Genomic DNA, 26405 nt, shown 5'->3' with positions numbered 1-26405 from the left:
TTTCCAAGAGTTCAAAAACTCCTGGCTTCAGGGACCAGCAATGAGAAGACTAACCACTGGCTAAAAGAGGGTAACTGAGTAACTTTCAGTCATGTGTACTCTTTCCTTTCTGGAAGGCTCCTTTAATCAGTGCTAGCTGAGGAAACTGTGTGTTTCCTAAAATGTAAATGGGAGAAGTGAAACAGATGGAGAGTTAGGGGGAACACACACTGCGTTTTGAAATTCTCTAGCCAGAGAGTTGTATCATATCTTTTGTTTTTCATCTCCCGGGAGCCACTCGTTACCCGGTGTTCAGTCTCCCCCACTCTTTACCCCCTCTCCCCCGGCCACCCCCATCCTTTCCGGGGTCTCCTAATGTGGAGACGTAACGCCTCAGCAGGGGAGGTAACAGATCGCTATGGGGTGTTTAGCAAGAACTGTCTTTCGGAGAAACTTCGAACCAAAAGTTACTTTTGGAGCGTGTGGGGCTCACGGGGCGCCTCCCGCAGACGGCAACCCCGGCAGGTCAAAGCTTTCGCGTGGCGCGGCCACTGGGTCGGACGGCGTTTCGCACCCAGCCCCTGGCACCAGTCGGGCCCACGCAGGGGCAGAGACGTGTGATCCCAGCACGGAACCAGGAACCCGCGTCCTGTGCATACAACCACGCCGGCCTGGCCCCAAACGATTCTCTTTGATGGCTCCGCTGTAATTATTTATCTCACACAGAAATCAGGGTCCTGCCGACAAATCTTTCTACTAAACTGAAGGCTGCCCTGCAAAGCCCTCCCCCCCGTGATTCCGTTTAAAGGTCCATCACATCTGACACTTCCCTAAACCGGCCTGCAGGGGACACCGCCCAGGGGACGATGAACGGGTGGTTTGGGTCACCCCTGAACACACGTGGGCACACCAACTCCACAAGTGGGCGCATGGAGGGACGCGGGACCGAGGGCAGTGATTTTCCAATCAGCGGGTCCGATGGGGAAAGATGCCAAACGTACTTCCCGAGCCAGCTGAACTCCGCGGGCACCTAATCACTGCCAGATGTGGGGAGGGCGCACCGAGAACATCCCCGAGTCACGGAGAAAACACCCGGCCCGCCGCACAGCCACTTCGAGGATGGAGAGACGGCAGCTCCGGGAGGAAAACGGGCGCCGGAGAGTGGGAAGCTCCGCAGAGCGGAAAGCAGGCTCCAGGCAGTGATGATGCTCCCACTCTCCTCGGCATCTTTTTTCAATTAAAAAGTTGGAAACTGGAATCCATAAACAACGACTTAGGGCTTCAAACTAATTCGCAGAGACACGATGGGAAGGGGAGTACTTGAACGCTTCCAAATCCCAACCCCGGAGGCCGAAACGCCCCAAGTGTGCACCCACGAAACCGGCGCTCGCTCTTCCCCGGCCCCCCCCCACCCCGAGAAAGTTCGCACAGGGACGCACCTTCACCCCTTCCTGCGCGCCCCGAAGCCCGCCCGGCCTCTTCGCCGCCACCGCCCTACCTTTCATGGTGACGGAGGGGACGCACTGCCAGCTTGGGAGCTCCGCGCCGCCAAGGAAGTCCGCGCCGAGCAGCGGTCACTGCGCGCCCATGGCAGCCGCGCCGCGCGTCCGCCGCCTGCGCCCCAGCCCTCCCTCTCCGCCGCCCGCGCTCCCTGCTCCGCGCTCTGTGCCGCGGGGCTGCCGCGCGCGCCGCTCACCCGGGGCGGGAGGCGCCGCGCCCGCCAGCGCCCCTCCCCCTGGCCCGCCGGGCGCGCCGGCCGCCGCGCCCGCGCCCCTCTCGCGCCCTCCTGCGCCCGCCCCGCCCTCGTCCCGGCGGCCGTCCCTGCCCCGTCACTTGCTCGCAGCGCCTTTCCTCGCCCTCGCTCTCCGCAGCTCTTCTCCCTTTGCACCAGCGGCGGAACGAGGGCTCCTGGGCGGTCTAGTGTTCCCCCTGGGTGTGCGCGTCGGTGCTGCTTCTGAGCTTATTTCTAGACCCCGAGCTACCTAGAGGGTGCAGGGAGAGAGCCTGGGAGCAGCCCTGGCGCGGGGGTGGCAGGGGGTGGTTGTCCCTTCCCCAAAAGGCTCTGGGGCATAGAGGGTTAAACTGGGGAGGAACGTCCTCCGGGGTTCAGAGTTTGCGAGTGCGCTTTGCCCCCAGAAAACGGGGCAGCTAGGGAGCGTGCTTACTGTCACCCAGGGAGAGCGGCCGCTCAATCCGAAGTCTCCATTAAACGCTGTGCCTGCAAAACTTCGAGCAGAATTACAACTTTGGGACCTTCCAGGAGAGAGGCAGAGACCAAAAATGCACCACACTCCCCTTGGTTGAAAAATTCACCCTGACACCCACTGTGTGATCACGTCGACCCTGTTTTACTATGAAAGGGGGACGGGCTTCATACTAAATTCCTTTCCTTGTGGCCCACCACGTTGCCTCACTGTGTTACCTTCCCTTTTAGAAACCCCCTATGCAGACACATTGCTTTATTGCTTTAAAACATAAACTAAGTGGGGAGTGGAGCTGTGAGGAGCGACGTGCAGAGGCACTTTCTTCAACAACTATGAAATAAATGAAAGATTACCACGTACTACTAAGCTCATCAAAAGCACTACAATTCTGACTTTGCAATGGGTACAGTTTTACAGGTTTCCTCTCCTGAGGACTTGGTAATGCAGTGTAACCAACCCATTGATTCATTTCTAAACAGACAACTCTTTGCTCTAGTAAAAGGCAGTGCCCAGAAATGAATACAACTAAAATATTTCACAGACTGTCCATTCCAGAAGTTCTCTTTTTTAAACATTGAGGGAAAACTTGTACATGACTGGCAAAGAAAAATACAAAAACTGGCACTTTTTTTTCTTTCACTTTAGCAATTGATGAAACTACAGAGTCCCTAAAGGTTATTCTGGGGACTTGCTCCAGCTTTGACCAAGATACCTGCTTTGCCTTGCAGAATTCCTGAAGGGAGCCCAGGGTATGGATTCTCAGCCCAGAGCTTACTAACCAATATTGGGATGGAATAGGTCCATCAGCTTCCTTTCTCCAAAGAAGATACACAAATGGCCAGTAAGCATATAGAAAATGCTCAACATCACTAATCATTAGAGAAATGCAAATCAAAACTACAATGAGATACCACTTCACACCCACTAGAATGACTATTATAAAAAATTGGAAAACTTTGGTCAGGCTGGATTCCGGGTCAGGGCACATGCTGTGGTTGCAGCTCCATCCCCAGTAGGGGGCGTGCAGAGGCAGCCAATCAGTGATTCTCATTGATGTTTCTATCTCTCTCTCCCTCTCCCTTCCTCTCTCTGAAATCAATAAAAATATATTTTTTAATAAAAAATTTAAAAAAATTTAAACCACAGAAAATAACAAGCGTTGGCGAAGATGTGAAGAAATTAGAACCTTTGTGCATTGCTGGTTAGAAATGCAAAATGATGCAGCCACTATGGAAAACAGTAGGGTGGTTTCTCCAAAAATTAAACATAAGCTTACCATAGGATCCAGCAATACTGCTTCTGGATATATGCCCAAAATAATCAAAACAGGGACTTGAATAGATGTTTGTATACCCATGTTCATAGCATCATTATTCACAATAGCTAAAAGGTGAAAACAACCAAAGGGTCCATCCATGGATGGTTGAATAAACAAAATATTATATATACTAAAAATGGAATATTGTTTAGCCTTAAAAAGGGAATTCTGACACATGCTGCGACATAGAGAGACCTTGAAGGCATTATTCGTAGTGAAATAAGCCAATCACAAAAAGACCAATACTGTATGATTCCACTTATTTGAGTTACCTAGAGTAGTCAAATTTGTAAAGATAGACAGTACAGTGATGGTTGCCAGGGGCTGAGGCGAGGAGAGAATGGGGAGTGAGTGTTTAATGGGTACCGAATTTCATGTTTGCAAGGTGAGGAGAGTTCTGGATAGCAGTGGTGTTTGCACAATAAATGTGAAGGTACTTAATGCCACTGAACTGGACACGTAAAAATAATTAGAATGGTGCCCAGCTGGTGTGGCTCAGCGGTTGAGCATCGACCTATGATCCAGGAGACTGAGGTTCAATTCCTGCTCAGGGTACATGCCCGGTTGTGACCTCCATCCCTAGTGGGGGGGGGGGACTGCAGGAGGCAGCTGATCAATGACTCTCTCATTATTGATGTTTCTCTCTCCCTCTCCCTTCCTCTCTCTGAAATGTACATCTTTTTAAAGATACATTTTTAAAAAAAACACAAAAAACCCCCTAGGACTGAGGACCCAGAGCGCTCTCCCTCCTGGGACCACACCTGTGCCTTTCCCTCTCCCATTCCCTCCCCCTTCCCTCCTTTCCTTCCACCCCCATACGCCTGCCCTCAGGCACCTTAGCATTAGCATCCTCACTCTCAAGCTCCAAGGGCCCTTCCTTTGCCTTTATGACTTGTTACCTAAGCCCATGTCTTCTAGAAATTACTTACTCTGCCTGTGTGATTAATAAAATAAATGTTCTCTTATAGTTTGGGACCTGGCTCTGAATTCTTTCCTAGCCAGAACCCAAGCACCGAGGTTGCTGAACCCAGGTCCGGTCTGATCCCCCCCCACCCCCACTAACACCTGGTGCCGCCGTTCCACCGCCTACAACAGAACAAGGAGGTCTGAGAGCCCTTTATACTAGAATCACTCATGGGTGTCTCCAGAACATGAAGATTGTTGGGCTTTGCCTCAGAGGCCTGAGTCAGAATCTTTCAGGGAGAGGCCAGGGATACTTCCTCAGCTGATTTTTTTGCTCACTGAACTTGGAAATTATCATAGGAGACTATGAGCTTCTTAAGAAAGGGGCCGTCTTTGTAAGCACAGCTCCTAGCAATTAACACTCAATGAAAGACTGAATAAATGGAAAGGGTTAACAATGGGAGGCAGTGCCTAAATGCAGAGCAGGGAATGCAAATGCATAGACCGCTGCCTTAGGCTAGCCATCCACAGGTGATGCCCATGTTCTGAAACCCAGACCTTTGGGTACGTCAGGAGAGTGAGCTTGTTTTTTGAGAAGGATATTGGCTTCTACAGCTTGGTCATCTGAGTCACTTCATATTCTCTTCCACACTTGACAAAGAATAAACCTGGTTTGCCAGAGTAGCCATTGCTGTTGAGCAAGTCCACTAAAATGTGATGATTCCATAACGAGACTAATGGTTTTGTAGTGGACACCAGGTGCTATGTCTCCATTCTCTGAGCTGTAATTATGCTTGAGATGTGCATGAAAAGTTTGTTTTTGGGGGGGATAAAGGTATAGCTTTTAGGTCTTTAAAAGCTTACAGGTCATGTTAATGTTTCTATTTCTTCAGTTTTTAAGCAAACTTTTTGAAAGAGGTCCCTGATTGAGAGCTGCTTTCCTTGTTTATCCAAAAAGTCAGTATTTTATTTAATAGTTAATATTTCATAATTCAGAGCATCAGTCTGAAATTTTTCCTCTAGCCCATGTGGGGGAGAAAAAATAAATTTCCCTCCTACCTTTCTAAGTTTTTCTGGCTAGACTAAAAATCAAATCGGTATGAGACAGATTAGCAGGAGAAAATGACCAAAATTTAATACATATGTACATGCAGGGGTTCCATAAGAACAGGAGACCTGACGACAAATTGGGCAGTTAAGGCTTAGTTGCCTTCTTGGGCTAAGAGGGGGTGGGGGGTGGAAATTGTGGTTTGGAATTTCAAAGGGCAGGAAGGCAAGTCACAAGGAGATAGAAGAGCAAATGTTTGGTAAATTAATGTTTTCTGGGACATCTTGAACAGTGGGACAGAGAGAACTTTAATCAAATGGGCCTTGCTAGGTTCCTCCCTGTCTATCACACACTACTTCATATTACTCTATAGTTATCTATGATGATAGCTCCCTTCTGGGAACAGGTCCTCCTAAATTCCTTTTAGGCAGTTATGGGGAAGGTCAAAGTCTTTTCCTGAGTCTTTTCTTAAAAATAACCAGCTTAAACTAATCAATATCCCCAAAGGCCTATTTTGGGGTGCCAAACTCTGCTTCCCCTTCACCCACTACAAGGCCATCAGCCTCAGGACTATTTCTAGAGCCTCTTCTTAAGTTCAGTGAAAAGGCAAGGGCCAAGAAAAATGTCAATGTGGCCCGTGGGTCTCAGCTTGGGGACCTGGGCAAGTCGATGGGTAAGCCAAAATTTTGTGATCATAACCTGGGAAGATGACCAGTCATTCTGTTCCAACTCCAAAATGTCCACAGTTGTCTTCCTGTTGGGCTTCAGATGTATTACATCTGAACATTTCACACTAGTGACCTGTATTAAAAATGTTGTTATACTTTATTTTTGCCCGCAATGTGTGTCTTTTGCAGTAACACAGATGAGAGAGATTTACTTTGGTGTAAGATAGAGGAACTGTTTTATCTGTCCATCTTTCACTTGGTCTTTTTCATTCATGTGTTCTGGTGGAAATGAAGTGTGTGGATGTGAGCAAAGCCACAGTCTGGTGATCAGTAGAATTTGACTATGTTACTAGGTACCTGTCTGATTTAGGGCCAGCCTCTAACATCACTAGACCTAAGTATTCTCGCTGTAAAATGAAAGGTTTTTAGACTAGATCATTTCCAAGGTCTTTTTCAGCTCAAAAGCTCTAATAGGAAATGCATATAAATACTATCTGAGTAGAGAATAAACACATAGAAAATGTGAGTGTTGGAAATTCAGACGTATTTTGGATAGAGATACACACACATATTATATCTCTATCCAAAATATATCTGAATTCTCAGCTTTCACAGTGATCAGCTACCAATATACATGTATGTATGTAAATATATATACAAATCAGTAATCAGCTACAAATATATTTTTTTGTATATTATACATATATTTTATGTATGTATTTGTAGCTGATCACTGTGAAAGCTGGAAATTCAGACATATATATTTATTTGTGGCTGATCACTTTTAAAAATATTGGACTACCTCAGAGGTATCTCTCTGTCCATGTTTCACGCTGGTATTCCTGGTACAAAGTAAGCATTCAGTAAATGTTTGTTGAATGAATAAATGAACGAATATTCAAATGCAATTGAAACTGATCTGAAAGGTAGAGGAGCTGTTTTATCTGTCCATCAATTCTCACCTACCTTTAAAATGAGCCTCTTCTTTATAGTAATAACAATAGCCATAGCCAACATTTATTGTTTTCTATGGTCTAGACACTATGCTTAGCCCTTGATACCATTATCTTATTTTTCAGGTTCAGAAAATACTTGAGACTTCAGAAAAATCACATAACTGAGTATCAATTTCTCACCTGAGGAATCAGGGCAAAAATATCTATCTCACAATATTTTGGGAGAGGTTAGATATAATAGTTTAAAATATCTCACGCATCACCTGTCCCTCAGTAAATTGCACTAATTTTCCTCCTCATTAGTTAATTTATTATCTTGCATTTTGCTTTGTAAAGTAAAATAGAAGACAAAATTGAACATAGATAAAATAATTTTTTCAATTATTTTATATGATATAACCATTTGGCTGGGTAAGGAAGAGTAGTAAAATTAATTTAAGGAGACGGTTTTATTTTTAAAAGCAAAGAAGAACAAAAATAGTAGATATCCTAAAAAGAACTACTTTAAGGATAGATTAAAATGTTTGTAATTCACATGTACATTGTTACTAAGTATGGTGCTTGAACATAATTTGTTCTCTAAAGTAATTTAAACATTAACTTTATAAATGTTGTTTATACTACAATTTGATTAATAATGGTGAAAAGGTAAACTGCTGTTAAACTTTTGTCAAAATTGTTACAAATTCCAAATAAGTGGATCAAGATTGGTGAGGTTTCATGGTACAGTTTTATTCCTCTGTGGTATTATCTGTTGATATTATAGTCTTTCAAGACTGGCAGAATTTAATTTTACTCCCTACATCTTATAAATAACTAGCCATTTTCACTGGAGTTTTTGAGTCCTATAAATAACTTACACTACATTTTTATTCAGGGTTAAGATCCAGTAATTCTTTCCACTTTAGTTAGTCATATCTTTCTTTGAGGCAATACATTATTCTTGAGCTTAAATTTTTCTTTACCTTGAATGTGCTTTCTTAGCACATAAGAATAGTGTACATCAATATCCTAAAACATTTACTTTTAAGTAAAGAGCACCAGGCTGGGTGGCTCAGCTGGTTGGAGCATCGTGCCATACACCAAAAAGGTTGTGGGTTCAATTTCCAGTCGGGGGCATATATAGGAGGCAACTAATCAATGTTTCTCTCCCTTCCTCTCTCTAAAATCAATAAACATATCATCAAGTGAGGATTCAAAACTAAATAAATAAAATAAAGAGCACCAGAACTTCGAATACTTTATTAAATAAGATCTTTTATTTTCAAAGGCTTTTGGATGAATTTAAAAGGTGTTCTTTTGTGGATTGCTCCTATGCTGTAGTGAATTCTCACATGGCCCATTAAGTTGATGGGCTCTATAAATTTTAAAAGTCGTGGATTTCCAATCACACACAATTAAAATATTTAGTATATCCCATATAATGAAAGCTAAAGCACAGGAAAAGTTCCACAACTTTTAAAGCCCAAGATAATCAAGACTAAGTTTCCACCCGGCCGGGCGTGACTTCAGTGGTTGAGTGTCAACCTGGGATCCAGGCGGTCAGGGTTCGATTCCCGGTCAGGGCACATGCCCAGGTTGCGGGCTCGATAAATGACTCTCTCATCATTGATGTTTCTATCTCTCTCTCTCCCTCTCCTTTCCTCTCTCTGAAATCAATAAAGATATATTTAAAAAAAAAAAAAAGAGTATGTTTCCATTACGCTTACTGTTGAATGTATTCAAAACAAGCACGTCTGAAACTGAATGTGATTTTCTAATAATTGCTGTTTGGCTGAATGAAAAACTTGAGACTGAATTATATAACTAAATTCTATTTAATCTCTTCTATGAAGAAAGTATGGCTAATGAAGACTTTACAAAATATTAGAATCCTATATTTTAATGTGCTGTAAGGAAATGCCCACAAGTGAGAAACCAAGGTCTTGGGCCCAGCAGAGATCATGTAGCTCTGCTGGGACCTAACAAGTCCCTCAAGAACATTGTATATGCTCTGGGCAGCCCATTTCCCTATACATTTTTTTCCTAGCAGCTACTTCTGACCTTTTTCTCAAGGACCCAGCTTGACACCCACCCTCTTCCCCTCAGCAGATGACCTTATCTCCTCTTCTACAGAAAAACAGAGGTTATCTGGCAGGAATCCCTCCAAGTTCCTGCACGCTCGCCTGTTCCTGTGCCCTGCGGCTTATCTGTCTCAGCACCTGGCCTCCCCACTTCCCCTGGCTGGGGAAGGGCGAGCTATCTTATCTGCGGGTCAGGGCTACCCTCCCACCTGTTCTCAAGCCCCACCCCTCCCCACTGTCACCCCGCCCCCATCTATTATGATTGCTTCTCTCGCTCTCCTCTCTCTCTCTTTGTGGATTCCTCTTTTACTTCCTAGCTCTTCATCAGAGCCAAGCTCCTGAGTCCTCTGCACTTGCAGTGTCTAGGACCTATTCCTCTTTAAGCATCAGCTACAGGTCTGGGGCCATAAAGTGGCGCTGGCCCTGCTATGACAAAGGTCATTCCAGCCATTCAAAGTGCTAAATCCAATGGGTACTTTGCACTCCTTGATTTCATCTCACTTCTCTCCTGTAGATCACTCAACTTCTTTAACCTCTCTCCTCCCCCCGATAGGTGTCATCAGGTTCCCCACTAACTCCGCTGTGTCATCAGGTTCCCCACTAACTCCACCGCTCTTTACTCTTGGCCTTCATTTAGACTCCTCGCACTCATCTGCCTTGTTTCAAAATAATGATGCTCCTAAGGATTCTGCCACCAATTCTGCTTCCGAGGCTTTAACAACCTGTCTGGTTCCGATGGCCTCCGTTTTCTACCTGTGCTTTTCTAAGCTCAAGACACAAACATCCAATTGCTTAATAGACATTTCAAAACCTTTCCCTTTCATGTAGAATTTCAAATGGACTGGCATGAAGCTCATAGCAGTCGCTTATGATTTTTTAAAATCTCATCTCTGAATTTATATCTCTTCCTGTTCCTGGTATTATTTGTACCTTCCACCTGCTAGAAGTTTGCCTATTTCAGAGAAATAGCTTTGGCGTTGCTCATCTATGTCTTTTTATTTTGTTTTCTTTCTCTGTTCTGCTCTTACTTTTATTATTTTCTTCTTTCCTTTCTTTGATTTAACTCTGTTGTTTTTCCAGCCTTGTGAGTTGAATACTAACTGATCTGTAATTTTCTTATTTTTTGCCATTGATGAAGTTAAGGATGGTGGTAGATATTTGCTATTCTTTGGGGGCGCCTAGTACCCACTATATTTATGTATTTCCTACTACATTGGGATAATTTCGCACCACACGAGTGTTGAAGGAAGGGCAAAGGCTTCTTCCCACTATAGAAGCAAAAGGCCACATGTTTGCTGTCTCCAATTATCAAGGTATAGAATTTTAAGTTGCTATGTAGTATATTATCTCTCAACAATTTAGCTTCTGACATATATTGTTGCTGAAAAGAAGTTTGATATCAGTCTAATTGTTACTTCTCCGCCTTTGCTCTGCATTTTCTGAGAGGTTCTTAGGGCTTTCTCTTTGTCCTTGAGATACTGTGGTTTCAGTTATAGAGTGTTTAGGTACAAAATTATTTGTATTTATCTGCTAGGTACCAGCAGTGTGCTTTCAAAGTAAGAACTCATGTCTTTTGGAAAATTCTCTTTTGGAAAATTCTCAGCCATTTACCTCTTTGAATATTGCTTTCTCTCAAATTCCATCAAATTTGTTCTTTTGGAAGATCTACTCATTTATATTGAAGTCTCTATATCTGCATATTTCTAAGTGTTTTTTTTTAAGTTTATTTATTTTTTAAATATGTCTTTATTGATTTCAGAGAGAGGAAGAGAGCGGGAGAGAGAGATAGAAACATCAATGATGAGAGAGTCACTGACCCACCGCCTCCTGCACGCCCCCTACTGGGGATGGAGCCCGCAGCCCTTGCATGTGTCCCGACAGGGAATCCAAGTGCCTTCTCCCGGATTTTAGGTCAATGCTCAACCGTTGAGCAACACTGGCCGGACTCTAAGTGTTTTTTCATATTATTTATATTTTTGTCTCTCTGCATTGGATTCTGGGTGAATTCCTCACTACTATCTTTAGTTTCTTGTGTCCATCTAGAGTTTGCCTCTTCTAGTGAATTTTACAAATTTTAATGAATACATTGTTCAGTTTCAAGATTTCTAATTTTCTTCTTCATATTTACCCATTTTCATTTCTCTCTGTTTTTGTTATAATAGCTCATACTGTTAGTATAGCTCTGATTCCTTCATTTAGTTTTGTGAACATCCTAAGATCCTTAGTTTAAGACGCTTTTAAAAAGACGATCCCATTCATTTAATTTCATCTGGAATGAATTCTTGTTCTGAGAGGTGATCTTATTTGTTGCCTGCGTAGATTCTTCACTTCCCAGAATAGAATCACATGCTCACACCTTTACTCTGGCCTCATGGTATGTGGAGTGTACTTCTTTGCCTCTAACTGGCCATTGTTTGCATACATTTGTTTTCCCAACTAGGCTGTAACCTCCTTAGAGCAGATAACATTTTATTTTTCTTTATCTAACACCAAATGTGACATAGAGTATGCACCCGAAGAATGCTTGTTGATTTTTTAAAAATTAAATGCAGGTAAATCCTTTTTATATTAGGTCTTCTGTTTTCTCATTGATAAATAAAGGAGTCAGACTGGATGACCTGTGAGAGTTCTTTCAGGTTCAATGTTCTGCCATTGTTATGCCTTGAATGTGTATTTTAACTATAGTTCACACATAAATTACTATTTATAGATAACATCAGTAAATCTTTAAATGTTTGAGGCCTGAAAATATAATGGCAGTATAATTGATGGTTGCTTTAATAAATGTTTCTAGTTTATTCTGGGTTTTTGTTTTGTTGCTGTTGTTTCAGACTAAAAACAAAAGGTAAAAGAAGACTATCAGGTAAAAAGTACCTTACTTCAAGTATGTATTGTACATAATTACTTTTAATACTTTAATGTAGTATTTATATTTTTATTTAAAGTACCTGATTATAGTTTGATTCCAATGGGAATCTTTTCCTTGCAGTTTTTCAGATTTTATATTATTGTTTTAAAGATTTTAAAACCTAACCAATGGAGACCTTAGCTAATGTGGTGCAGTTGAACTATTTTAGAAATCAGAAATTTCATTTCAATCTCTCCCTGGTTTGGCTGCCCCAGACTTTTCAGGTTCATATTGGAGATTTCAAGCACCTGTAAATAGCATGAAATCTAAACAAACTGAAAGTTTGGTTGAAGTCACTCATGCTCCACCAAAATTTGCCATTAATTCAGCATCTATTAGAAATGAAACACACATAGTGACAAGACGGAGTGAGTTCTGCTCTAACGGATCTTACCATTTGGGGAATGGCAGGGAAGAAGCAATTAAATAAGCAAGAAAAATACCACATGTAAGTGTTGATGGAGAACACAAGGTTTAGTAGTCGTGAGCCGGAGAAGTGCTAAGCAACCACAAAGCAAATCCATAGCAAGGAAATGAAGCATCTTCCATGGAAAAAGCAAACCCCAACCCATTGATAAGGTAGGCCAGTGAGGACAAACTGGCCTTCACCACCCCTTTCTTTCCCAAACTCAGATCCACCCTAAACAGCATCTACAGTTACCACCAGCGAGCTACAGAGGACGGCCAGAATTCATTTGGTTAACCTGCACTCAGCCGCTTCTCTGGGCAAAACACTGTTAAGTATGGAAAATAAAAAACATACACCCTTCTTGGTTCTTACCTTCTAGAAATAGGATGGCTATCTAACATTGGTTGATCACATAATTAAGCAAACAATCTGCTGATGGCTTTGTATGATTATGATTATTATTCTCATTTAAAATATGTTTTTATGTGGGTTTTTTTGAGAGAGAGAGAGAGGAGGGGAGATGGGGGGAGAGAGAAACATCTATTAGCTGCCTTCTGCACACTCCCTACTGGGGATTGAGCCCACACCAGTGACCTCTTGGTGCATGGGACTCTCAACCAACTGAGCCACACTGGCCAGGGCTTTTATTCCTATTTTACAGATGAAAAAACTGAGACTTTGAGAAGTTAAGTAGCTTATTCAAGGTCCTACAGGTTATTAGAGTCAGAACCACAACTCAGTTTTTTTTTAAACTCAAACTCATGGCTGTTTGACCTTGGAGTGTTTGCTTTTACATCTGTCTACATTGTCTGAGCGGCACGACTCACGTGGGGGTTTTTTGGAAGCAGGTGCAGTACCTTACTTCAAGTATGTATTGTACATAATTACTTTTAATACTTTAAAAGTAGTATTTATATTTTTATTTAATAGACAGCAGTGGTCCAGTTTCCTTGCTGAGCAGGGGAAATGATGAGAACTGGAGAATTCCAGGCAGCTGGTGTGAACTGCCAGAATGGGTAGTTTTGACTGTTTTCCCTCCATTGCTCTCAAAGGTGGTTGAGATCTGTTTGATTCTTGAGGGTGAATACTCTGTGATATAGAAAACTCCAGTGCTCATTAGGAGTGTTTTATTGGTCTTTATATGTTCACTGAGTTTCTTCTAAAAATAAAATTTAAATTCTGCTGGCTTTTACCTTTAACCCTGAATGCAATTTTAGTTCTGTTAGCTATAAAACTACAAGATCACTAGAGGATAGTCATGTAATTTTCCCTAAATGTACATTATTTCCAACTTTAACTCATATCCAAAAATATGAGAATGTTTCAAAGAATGTGTGTGTGTGTGTGTGTGTGTGTGTGTGTGTGTGTGTATGTTAGAGAGAGAGGGAGATTTTTCTCACTGAAATGTGTTTAAATCTGGAAATTTTTCTGAATTTTTTTGAGCACAAACAGTCCTTCCTCTCTCTTTTTTCTTATTCATATTTTTTTATAAACTAGTAAACTTTGTTGCTGCTAAAATCATTTGAAATGTTTTTTCAGCCACTTTAACAGTATTTTATACTCTTCTTGATAAAGTGAAGTTTCATTAGTTCTTAAGGAACACACCAAGCAGGACTATCTCAAGAATGTGTAAATAATCTTATTTTCTTACCTCCTTAAAATAATGGAGATTCGTTTAGTTGAAATCCTCTTTGGCAATTATTTATGCAGTTTCTGGATCTTCCATTATGGTGACTTGAGTTCTTTGTTTGTTTGCAGCACACAGAGGTGTTTTGTGTGTTTGCTGAGCACTTATAAGTATAAATTTTGGGGTGGTACATTCAAAATGATTCAGGTACAACTACTAGTGTCTTGATATCCTGTTGGCTATCTTCAACAAAGTTGTTACTTGAATAAAATAGCTGTATAAAACAATAAATTACACATGCATCAAACGTCGGCCACCTTAGTGGAAGGGAGCTACTCGGCATCACTAGCCAGGGGTCACAGCATGAGCCTTAGAGTCATGCACACTTGAATCTGAATCCCAATTATGCCCTTGATCAGCTGAGTGGCACTGGGCAAGCTGCTCAACCTCTCTGAATCTCATATTCTTCAAGTGTAAAATTGGGCAAATATATCTCCCTTACAGAACTGTTGTGAAGATTAAATGAGATGATATTTGTAAAGTGTTTACAACATAGTGAGCTCTTGATAAGTGCCAGCCATTTTTGTTGTTGTTGTTAAATCCTCACCTGAGGATATTTTTTCCATTGCTTTTCAGAGAGAGTGGAAGGGAGAGAGAGAGAGGGAGGGAGAGAGAGAGAGAGAGAGAAACATTGATGTGAGAGACACACAGGGATTGGCTGCCTTCTGCACATGGTGTGGGATCAAGCCTGCAACCAAGGTACCTTTTTCTTTTCTTTTTTCTTTTCTTTTCTTTTCTTTTCTTTTCTTTTCTTTTCTTTTCTTTTCTTTTCTTTTCTTTTCTTTTCTTTTCTTTTCTTTTCTCTTTTTTTTTCTTTTCCTTTTCTTTTTTCTTTTCTTTTCTCTTTTTCCTCCCTCCCTCCCTCCCTCCCTCCCTCCCTCCCTCCCTCCCTCCCTCCCTCCCTTCCTTCCTTCCTTCCTTCCTTCCTTCCTTCCTTCCTTCCTTCCTTCTTTCTTTCCTTCCTTCTTTTCTCCCCTACCTCTTCACCTCTCTCTCTCTTTTTGGTGAACACTTATTTTTCTTGGTGTAGCTTTGATACTTGAAATGAACCAATTGCGCTTCTCTGTGGATCACTCTTTTATTTTTGTACTTCATTTTCATTGTTCTCCCTGGGTCACTCTTGAACCACATGGTCAGTTGAAAATAGGAATGCATCACTTACAGGACACATTTTTAACCTGGCAACTGTTTTAATCTGCACATTTACTAAAACTATTAAACATAATTCATTGAAGCTGTAATTTTTCAAAATACATTATCGAACACACCATCAAAAAAGCAGATGGGCTCAGTACTTAGCCCAGCCTGCAGTCTTCACACTTACTTGTCACCCTCCAGCTCTGACCCCTTTCCACCATTTTCCAATCCACTCCCCTTACCACCTCCCATCCTACCACCTTTAACTAGCTAACTGCTATTTATTCAGACCTCATCTTTTCCTGGAAAGATATCCTTAAACCCTCCCAGAACGAGCCAAGTACTTCTCCTTGGGGCTCCAACTCAAGTCTTTTCACTGACTTGTAATGAGCTGTTTCTATTTTTAAAGATAAACACTGCATCATGTGCAATCTCTTATCCTCTGCCTGGCACAGAGAAGCTCAAAAAAATATTTGTGAAGTAAATGAAAGAATTTGATCACTATATAAATAAATAACTAGAATTATAGTAATAGTGAATATCTATTAGGCATGGGTAATGTATCAGACACTATGTTAAGCACTTCACATGTATTTACTTTCATTTTATCTTCAAAACAGCCCTGTGAAGTAGATACTATGATTCACCTCATTATATAGATGTAGACACTGAGACTTGAGGGCTTAGGAAACTTGTCCAAAGGTAGCACTACAAAGGATCGGAACTCAAATCCCATTGGTCTGACTCTGGAGTTCATGCTGTTAGCCACTCAATTTTGCAGTCTTTCCAATAGATATCCCTTTAGAGAGAAATTATAAGCATCCTGTGCTTAAAAGTTGCATTCTCCTGAAACATATCTTTTAGATGATCTCTTTTTGCTCTTATTTCTTCAAATTTCACAACAAGGGCTGTTTAGATGCCAGTCAAGTATGCCTGATGATGTCTCTCTATAACATTACTTTTGACATGTTATGTTTCAAGTTCAAAATTCTTTTTAACTCAACAGGCCTTGTGATATGGTAGAAAAAAAATGAATGGACTAGGGATCATGACTCTTGTTGGCCCCACCTTGAGTAAGTTGAGGGCTGTAAGTCACTCATCCCTTCTGTACTTCCTAGTTCGTAAAGTAAGAGTCCTCTTTAACCCCTATATTCTGGGGTTCTGGAAGCTATTCTTTCAGGATCTCCAGCTCTCTCCATTGTCAAACTTAAAAAGGCCCTTATACAGTAACATGTTTTGTGAATTTCACTTTGGCACTTTATTTTTCTTCTTGGAACATGTGACTAGAAAGGCAGGATGAAATAAAGTACTGAGTTAACCATCCAGAATAATTCAGGCCAAAAAATAAGTGCATTTGCCTAAATGCACTGGTTTGTCTGAACTCCCTAACCAAATAGTGCCGTCTCCGATGTCCTGCTGTCCATTGCCTGTGAGGATCCAGCTAGATGCATCAGGTCTTTTACTGTCCAGATACTAATCATAACACGATGTTTCCGGCATCCACAAGGAGAAAATACAAACTTTGAAGCTAAATCCCAGAAGACAGAATTTTAATTAGGAACAGTACAGAGAAATCTATTTCAGTAGAAAATTGTTCATAGTTCAATGTGGATTTGTCTGTAATTATGCCCAACAAGTTCTTCACTCATCAAAGCCACTGTATCTAAAATAGATACAAGTCATTTTTTCCCCTCAAGTTGAAAAAGCAAAGACCACACCAAAATCAGGTCTTGGCATGGCAGAAAAAGCTCTTGGTAGAGCTGAGGGTAGGGGAGGTAATCTGAGGATTCACCCACAGCCAGAGCAGAGCTTGTCAAGGCATCAATATCCACTGGATATGTGGGATTCCTTGTCTCCTCAGAACATGTAATCAAGGGTCTCCAATTCTGGGTGGTCTTTTTTTCCAATCTATGATTCTGTTGTATCATCACTCTTCCCCTTTTCAATTTCCTCTCCCCTTCCCCCCATACTCTCCTCTTTTTCTGCCTCATGCTCCCCAACACCCTCTCCCACTGGGACACACTTTCTCTCACATATAGCCCATAAAGTCAAATTCAAGACTCTGTCTTTAATTATATGAGAAAAACTAAAAACAAGAGTAAAAATAAAGGTTATTTCCTAACATAATAGAATTTTCACGTTGGAAGTGTCTTTAAAAAGGACCTGGGCAAACTCTGCTTTTTACTATGAGTCAACAAGCCTTGGGAGCTTAAATGCTGTCTCCTGTTTTTATACAACTAGAGCAAGAATTAAAGCCCAAGTCTCCAACACCCATATGTTCCTTGCTATCATCTGATTACAGTAACATTTTAGACATAAAGTTCTGCACTTTGAAAAGCACTTTCCCATATGGGAATCAGCCTAGGAATTAAACCAGGTAGCTAGTTATAACCTCTATTATTATTTATACAAACAACAAAACTAAAGTATCCTACATTGGGTCACCTGGCAGAGGTGGGGCTTGAACTCTGGAGTCTTAAACCATCAGCTTTCCATATTGTTTTCCTACGCCCCCTCACACTTGTATCTTAGAGTCAATTTTGCATATACCAGCTTACATATATATATATTTAACAGAAATTATCAGGTTCTAATGATAAGCTCTTAAGTGTGATATTAGTACTATATAATGATTGGGGGAAATTTTATTTGCTCAGAAGGTGCTTCCTGGCTCAGGCTGTAAGCACCATGGCCAACCCGGATACATTCACTCAAAGTCTTCTCTTAAATGTAATACTCTAGATTTAAGACCTCATCTGTTTTATCATTGAAACTGAGGATAGAAGGAGTACAGGTACATTCTAGGGCAGGAACAATAATAAATACATGAAAAATACAAGTCAGAGCCAACTGTTCCTAGTGTCGGGCCCAGAGAACCCACCTGTAGGCCCCTCCCTGTAGATCCATAATCGTGTGACACTCAAATGATACTATTTGGAGGCCTATGTTTGGAGGCCTATGTTTTAGCCTGTTTTTTTTCACTTAGTGTTATATCATGAATAGTTTCCATGTTCACAAATACATTTTTGTAACAGGATTTATAATAGCTGCATAGAATTTTACTTTATGTATGCACAATATTTTGTCTAACCAATCTGGGTTGTTGAATTAAGGTTGTCTCTGATTTTTCATGTTACTAACTAAAAGAATCATCAAAATCTAACTTTAAAAAAATCTAAGTCATTTGTTATTAAGCCTTTCCTATTTGAAGACAATATTTAAAAGTTAGAATATAGAAGGTCAGGATGATGTAGCCTGACACACAAACCAGTATGTTTTTGCTGAATGGTGTTCAGTGGTTTGGTTGCTAAAATATAAAAAGAATTGGTATTTATAAAAAAAAGAGAACCTGATGAGTAGTCACTCACTCATTCAGCCAGTGAGGCAGTTATGAAATATTTATTGCACACAGATATACTATGCATTGTGCTAGACACGTGCTAGGCTAAGATGACGTAAAATACCCACATCTTGGTCAAAACTCACAGTCCAGTGGCATGAAGTGTTAGTGTATGTATCAGTCTTCTCACCTAGAGAATGAGCTTTTTGAAGGCAAGAATGAAGTTGATCCCTTCTCTGCCTGTGTGGCACCTACTCGGTGATTTGTGCCTAAAAGTTCACTGTACACATTTGCTAAGGGCCTGAGCACATTTGACCTAAAGTGAGTGCTTAGAGCCACTGTACTTCCCAAAAATGAGGAAAGAACCCAAGGTTATGGGAAAGGAAGGCAACTCAGTTTCTTTCCTGCAGTAGAAGAGACTGAATTTGAGGTTAGGGGGGGATGGCATAGGAGCATCTTAATTTTTGTGTTGGCTTGCTTTTCGACCTTTGTCCTTTGTTTTGCATCGAATCCACTCATGATGTTAGTTACTAGTTACCCAGTTCCTTATTACTAAACACTGTTAAAATTAAATGTAATTAATGCCAATATTAATAAATATTAAATGACAAGGTACTAATTGGACATTATTAATAATAGATAATTTATCTATTCTATTCCCAATATTCTTTTATCCATGACTATTGCCTGAACCTAATTCTTAGAATAAAATTTGTATGGTTTTTACTCATCTTTTAGAAAAAAGTTTTGAACAATCTTGTATTCTGAAGCAATCCTATATGACACTTTTGTTTTCATTTATAGTGAAAGAAACCCATCTCTGAGGCTTTCTGAAAGTAATGTCAAGAAGTTGTTTAAATAAACTGGTTACAAATTAATTAGCAAGCAATCAAGAAGAAAATTAGAATCATAGACTCTTAGAGCTAAGAAAAGCTGAAAAACAAGATTAAAAGCACCCATGTAGCTTTTCTTTGTAGTAAAGTTCTGAGCACTAATAAAATATTGATAAGGGAGGGAAAAATTGTGATTTAATGATGATCAATACACAATTTGATAGGCAAGCTCAGTCTAGTGTAGAGAAGGAATTATACTTGGATGTTAAGGGGGTGAGGGAGGGGCATCGAAAGGGCTAGCTACATGATTTGCAGGGTCTAATAAAATGTGAGTCGTGTTTTAAAAGTTATTAAGAATTTCAAGACAGTGACAGCAGAGCATTAAATCAAGCACCATCTGCAAGCCCATGAAGCCAGCCTGTTCTACCAAATACAGATGCTGGGGCTTTTCCTTCTACACCAATGCCACTTCCTTGGTTGCCAATAAGCTCACCCTCTCTTTCCCAGTACATATAAGTATTTCAGGCTTTAAAAGGCCCATTAGGGACTATATCCACACAGGGCAGAAGTCAGGACATAAATGCCCCAAAGTGCCATGAAGGTAGCTTTGTGTAGTGTCACATTAAAGAAAAGCCTGCTTCTTATGGTTCCTTTTCCTGAGTAGTTTGCTGTGTTAATTAGAATAGCAATAGTCTCAGAGAATCTTAAGGCAACTGGAATAAAACAATACTTTTTTTTTCTTTCTTTTTTTTGCCACATCCCTCCCAGATTCTCCACAGTAAAATGTTCCCATAGAGGAGCAATTCTGGGCCCTGCCTTAGAAGTCCCACCCAGCCCACCCACCCTCACAAACAGTGCCTTTACAGTTCTTTCTCTGAAATGTTTAGGCTAAAATGTTGTCCCCTCAAATTGTCCTGGGAAGAGCGATGGCACACACCGGTGAACAGCTCTGCAAGGACAGCTCTGGGAAGATAGCTTGGTTTAGAAGCCCTTGTCGCAGAGCAAGGAGCATGCAGCGTTTGGGCCATGACACAAACCACCACGGGCCTCCACTATGCTATGTGTCACTTAAAAAATGAAAACGGAGCATACCCCCTGCTTTGGGCAGACATATTCTGATACCAAATTGACAGGTGGTTGGATGTGAATCAGTGGTGGGTGGTGCAGGGTGGCGAATGGGCCTTGAACTAGGATCCAAGGCCCTACCTTCTTGATTCCATTCAGCTTCTTTCTGGTTGTGGAAATTGAGGTGAATCTCGTCATGTCTCTCGGTCTCCACGACTTTGTCTCTTTCATGAGGAGGTTATAATCTCTCAACTTTTGCATCTCTTCTTGTAAAAGAAGAGAGATTCTATGCACATTTTGCTGAAAAGGTGTCGAGGGAAAATAGGGCAGGGAAAGAGAAAAGAGTCTGTCCAAGGAACAAAGAGTTTGTTCATTGACATAAACAATGAAATACCCAGGGAGGGTGAATCATGTCCAGGAAACCAGAGAAGACAAGAGAAAGGACTAATATTTAGGGATTGAGATAATTAGCTACAGAGCATGTCAGGATGGTGGGCCAGGGAGATGAAGTATGTTCAAGGGTAAGTTCTTGGCTTTGTGTAACATACGAGGCGGGAAAAAGGCTGGATGGGATACAGATTTTAATTTCAAACTTCCAAGAGGTTATTATAAACAACTGGAGAGAAGGTTGTTTTAAATCGTGTTTAATGTGAGTACTCGCTTGTTGGCAGTGATCGGCATTTCCTATAAATACCGCTTACATCTTGCGGAATGAAGCTGTAACGTATAACGTGGATGTGTAACGTGTAAGGAGAAGAGGTGGAGAAAGAGCAGTGAGGGAAACTTGGAGCTGAGCACTTGGCATGAAAAATTGGGGAAATTGAACTCTCCTCATTTTATTCTTTTTGGAACTGATGGTGAACAATTGCCTTTTGAATGGTTGTGTTCTTATTAATATACATTTTTGCTTTGCCTTTGGGTATTAAATGTGCTCTCCAGAGAATTGTTCAAAGCATTTAAAATAGCATTTGCCAATTTCTCCTTCTTATAATTAATACCAAGTGGTTTCATTCAAACTGAGGTTTCAAGCTGATTCTCCACAAACAAAACTAAGTGTAGAGTTGAGCTTTGAAGCCAGAACGACCTAGCTTCGGATCCCTGACCCACCACTTGCTAGCTGTGTGACCTTAGGAAAGTGATTTAACCTCTCAGAATCTCAAATGCATCTTTTTTATAATGGGGATTGTTACGATTATTAAATGAGACAAAATATGTAAATCATCTAACACACTTTTTGACACACAGTAGGAACTGTTCCCCCCCCCCACCTACAACTCTCTCTCCCCTAGAGGAGAGACGCATGTGATTTTGAAGGTCTGAATTATTCGTCTAGAGATAGTTAAATTGGTAACATCATCAAGGGTGATCACTTACCCTGCTGGGTAAGTGCCTGCAGAGGAAGGCTCAGCTAAGAGTCTGCTTCTCAGCATCTGAACTCCTGATGCCTCAGGTGAGTACCTCATGCATCGTCTCATGTAGCCCCACATACCTGCAGTGCCCATTCTGTTCTTCCCACCCACCCCCACTTTCAGGCTCATTCTAGTGGCAGAAACCTTCCCGATCCCTTCAATCATGGGCCTCTCACAATACACTGTGCACATCGTGGTGAATTTCCCTCACCACTTGGAACTGCCATGATCTACTTATGTGTCAGGTTCCGGCTGCTCTGTGTAGTAAAGGCAGAAACATGACTCCCAGTACACGATGGTCATGCAATTTTTGTTGAATGAATAAAAAAATCATCGTATCTAAAACTATCTTTTCCCATAAAGTTCGGTTTCCTCCTGGCTTTCCCATCATTGCTGCTATCTAATTTTTCCAGGAATGCCTTCTGAAGACCCGAGCAAAACTTACTTCACTTTCTATTACCCAAAATAGGCCTGTGTGACAACCCCTGATCAGGAGTGATGGCCAGGGACTGAGATGATGTGATAGGATGAGCAGCACACTCATTTCTTCAGTGCAAGGGTATAATCTTTTCTTCTAAAGCACACTCCTGTGTTTGGGTGGCTATTGAAATAAAATTGGAATGGTTACCAAGAGCAGGGGGAATGGACTTGAGAAGATGCCACAATGTCCAGACAATCAACAGATGGAGCTAGCAGGTGTTGATGCATGATCAATTTTGTCTTAGAATGCTGTTGCTTTCATATTTCCCTATTCAATGTGGCATATTTATGCAATTTTGCTTGGGTCCTGATCTACTAGAGCTGAAATTGGGGGAAACAGGTATGGATCCAAGCATCGGCATTGGTGCCAAGATGTTAGGGGTACCTGGTTTCAAACTGGATTTGGCAATGATCAGGTAGTGATCATTGGGAAAACAAGTGTCCCCAAGAATTCAACGTTACTCAATAACACCGACAAAGACAAGCGCCTCCTAACTGGGGGAAGGGCCATGCTGACAGGCTTGCCTCTCTGATTTCTTTCGATAATGCTATGACTTTTCACGATGATGAGAAGATAAACTGAGAGCAGATTATAAAATGTACTTTAGAAAATAAGATGACATTCTATACGATGCCGTGTCAAAACGCACTTCTCAGAGTTAAACTTGGAAGGTTGCCTTACCTCTGCCCAACTCCACAAAACCAGTATAGTTCCCTGAGGTTCTTCATGTCAGACTGGTCTTCTCTCCTTAGCCTCAGAGGAGCCGTAATACTAGGACCCTTTGTCCTAACCGTAGAAATACATTTCACTCCCTTACTCAAAAATCTGCAATGAAGGGCAGCTGCACTCTGGTTCCAAGGGTCCTTCTCTGGCTCTTTTACACACCACACGTTCCAGGCAGCCCGGACAGACATGGGACTTGTTCTCAACCTTCTGTACCTCTTTGCCTGTTCCCCTCAGACTGCCCAAACCATTTCTTCAGCCTTTAATGCCCTCCTTCCACTATCCTTTCTTTTAAGTCCCACCCCCATGTTCCCTCCTTCCCCAAATTGTGCCTTATTCCCGAGCCTGAAGGATCCGGCCTCTACCTTGCTGCTTGCGTGTATCATGTGTCCAGGGCTAGATGTATGAAACGGAAGTGCCTGTGCTCGAGATATCTCCCTTGTATTACCAAACGTGACGTTTATCAGAAAACACATGGGAAAATTATCTCCACGTAAGTAATAACAGCTTTGAAAATAGATTTTCGTGAATCAGTGCAGTATTTAATCCACAGGAGCGCATTCATAGTAGAGAGCAATAATTAAGATCTCAACGTATTTTGCACTTTCTTTTACATCAGCATCTTTTTCTTTGCTGTTATAGAAAGGCTTACATACTTGGTTGGAGCCCCAAATGTCAGTTTGTGGAGCACGGTGCTATTTTAGGGGTAAAATCTGAAGTGTTGATAAGCATATCTGGATTAACTAGAAAACAGTTCTTCTCCCCTTCTCCTTTCCATGTGCCCCCTTTTCTCTTTCTTATTTGAATTGGCAGGTAGATGTAGTGGATCTGCCAACCAAGTAAGTCAAAATGAGAAAATTTATTGTTTTCAGCCAGAAGAGTGTCAGCGTTGTTCCGGGGGGTGGGAGGGGGTAGGTGTTGATATGTGCCCTGGCAGACCTATAATAAGAAAAGCACCAAGAGTTTGAGGAAAATCCATGGATTGTCTGACAGCTTAAATAAGTGTGCTTATACTAAACTGCCTAAAACCGGCTGTCCTTTCACACGAAGCATAAGCAGGTCTAGATGCAGGATAACAGAATAATTCCAAGCCTGCTCAGATTCTAAAATTTAGTTGAACACATATACATAGCAGTACACGTATAAGTAGTCGACATCCTGACTGCGCAGTTTTCTGCATGGGCTTATTGCTATAAGAAGGCTTGTCACTCTTTTGTCACATATATAGACAGCCAAGATCCTATACCTAGGTCCCAGCAGGAGCTTTTCTACTTACATAAATTAATCAAAAACTTCTAGCCATTTTTGAACACTTATCAACACTGACAGGAAACACCAATCCCAGGGGCAATTTCACTGAACAAATTCCTACTGTAAATCCTGACAGATGCCCCAGGAACTCAGAGCCTTCTGCTACAATTGCTCCTGGGAAATTTAAGAAAATAGACAAACTCTCAGCAAGCTATTTTGGGCTGAGGGTTTGGGATTCTAAAGGGTTAATGGGACCTGAGTGATTAATGGGACTGGTTGTAGTGCCAACTGGGAGGTCAGCAGAACACTCAGGGGAGGGAGGCCCGGGACCCATCTCCCCATTCCCCACTGCCTTTAGTGACAACTGCTCAAGGTGGAGAGGGCAGGACAGGCAAACCAAAAGGACTCGGGCCATCACCCACCCCTATTCTCTTAGCAGTCTTTTCGTGTGTGAGAAGAAAAAAAAAAAAAGCTCCTGACTATATTAAATTGTTTTAAAAATAAGAAAAATTAATATTTCCTAATATTTAATATAAACTGCCACTGGAACATGTATTCCAACAGTTTGTTAGATTCACACACACTCTGTTACTAAGAAAAAATGGGGCCCTCATTTTATGTTCACTTTCTATATACTTCAAGGTTTTAAAAGTGTCTTTATTCAGATTGACTTTATAAAAATGAAATTGTACTGAAATGGAAAGTGACCAAGAAAATCTTCCATACCACTGATTGTCTTGGGGAAAAGTATTTAAAAGAATTGTTAAGACATCAAGATTATAACTAAACTGCAGAACAACCATCATTCAGACATGCCTGAAATCTAGCTGAATGGAAGTCCTACAACCAGGGATTTAAAAGAACCAGGCTCAAGATGCCCAGTAAAACTTATATCCATAAAAGTGCAAAGAAGGGACCAGGGCATAAAACATGGAAGGAGTATTAACTTTGGTACTATGTGGCAATGCTACAGGGATATGATAAAGCCAGGGGTAGTGTACAGAGCAAGGAACCCAGGCGCTGTCAAAATAAAAGCAAAAATTATCTGCCGGGGTTGACATAATGAGAAGGGCAATTTACCTTTAGAGTATTTGTTTCCCCCCAAAATCACTCCAGTCTAATCATGAGAAAGGCATCAGACAAACACAGACTGAGGGGCCATTCTACAGGCTACTTGGCTGATACTTCTGGAGGCTGTCAAGGTCATGAAAAGTAAGAAAAGACTGAGAAACTGTCACAGACCAGAGGAGACTGGAGACACAACTGAATGCGACGTGGGACCCTGGATTGGATCCTGCAGCAAAAAGATAACATCAAAGTGGTGAATTCTAAATAAGTCTGGAGTTTACTAAACAGTAACACATCCATGTCAGTTTCTAAGTTTTGACAAATGTATCACAATAATGTAAGATGTTAGTAGGGGAGTGGGGGAAGGGTATACAAAACTCTGTACTATCTAAACAAATTTTGTAAATCTAAAATTATTCCAAAATAAAGAGTTTATTTTTAGAGTGTCAAAATATATTGACTTGAGGGCCAGACTTGAAAACAAATATATCACTAAGTATTAAACCAAGATTTTTATAAATACTGAAGCTTTGATTAGCACAGCTCCCGACAAATTAACATTATTGATAGAGTTAGAACAAAATTCATTTTTTGCTTAATTAAGAAATAAAATAAATTCTTTTAAAAAACATCATTTATTTCAGTTTTTATTCTAAAAAATGTGGTTTTGTATGTTCTATAATGTACTTAACATATTAATATTGTCATACATTTTATAATTTCTACATGAGATAGCATATATATATTTGAAGTATATATTCAAATATTTTCACAGAAATATGAAGCTAAAAAAGGTTTTGAAAGGTTAAAGTCTGTGGTGTGGGCAGGCTAAATAGCCATCTCAGATGGTGGATAAAGAAAAATTGAATTTATTTAAGGAAACGGAAGTGGGAGATGGGGATATCCAGAAGGAAGGACTACTCAGCACTGAGTCAATGGGTATTGGGACCATAAT

The 26405-nt window shown here is 41.1% G+C and overlaps 1 protein-coding gene across 1 annotated transcript in view; it reads right to left on the bottom strand.

The window, feature by feature from the left end:
• Positions 1-1587, bottom strand: part of COLEC12 (collectin subfamily member 12) — a 169692-nt gene extending 168105 nt beyond the window's left edge. Inside the window, exon 1 of the mRNA XM_087818988.1 lies at positions 1478-1587. Within this exon, the coding sequence (XP_087675114.1) occupies positions 1478-1484 (7 nt within the window). The 5' untranslated portion in view covers positions 1485-1587. The remainder of the gene's footprint in view (positions 1-1477) is intronic.
• Between the last annotated feature and the right edge of the window lie 24818 nt (positions 1588-26405).

Source organism: Miniopterus natalensis, chromosome 7 (genome assembly GCF_054644295.1).
Source record: "Miniopterus natalensis isolate mMinNat1 chromosome 7, mMinNat1.hap1, whole genome shotgun sequence".
In the NCBI taxonomy this organism is placed as follows: domain Eukaryota; kingdom Metazoa; phylum Chordata; class Mammalia; order Chiroptera; family Miniopteridae; genus Miniopterus; species Miniopterus natalensis.
The sequence above is the reverse complement of the archived record's forward strand: the minus strand, read 5'-3'. Positions and strand labels throughout refer to the sequence as shown.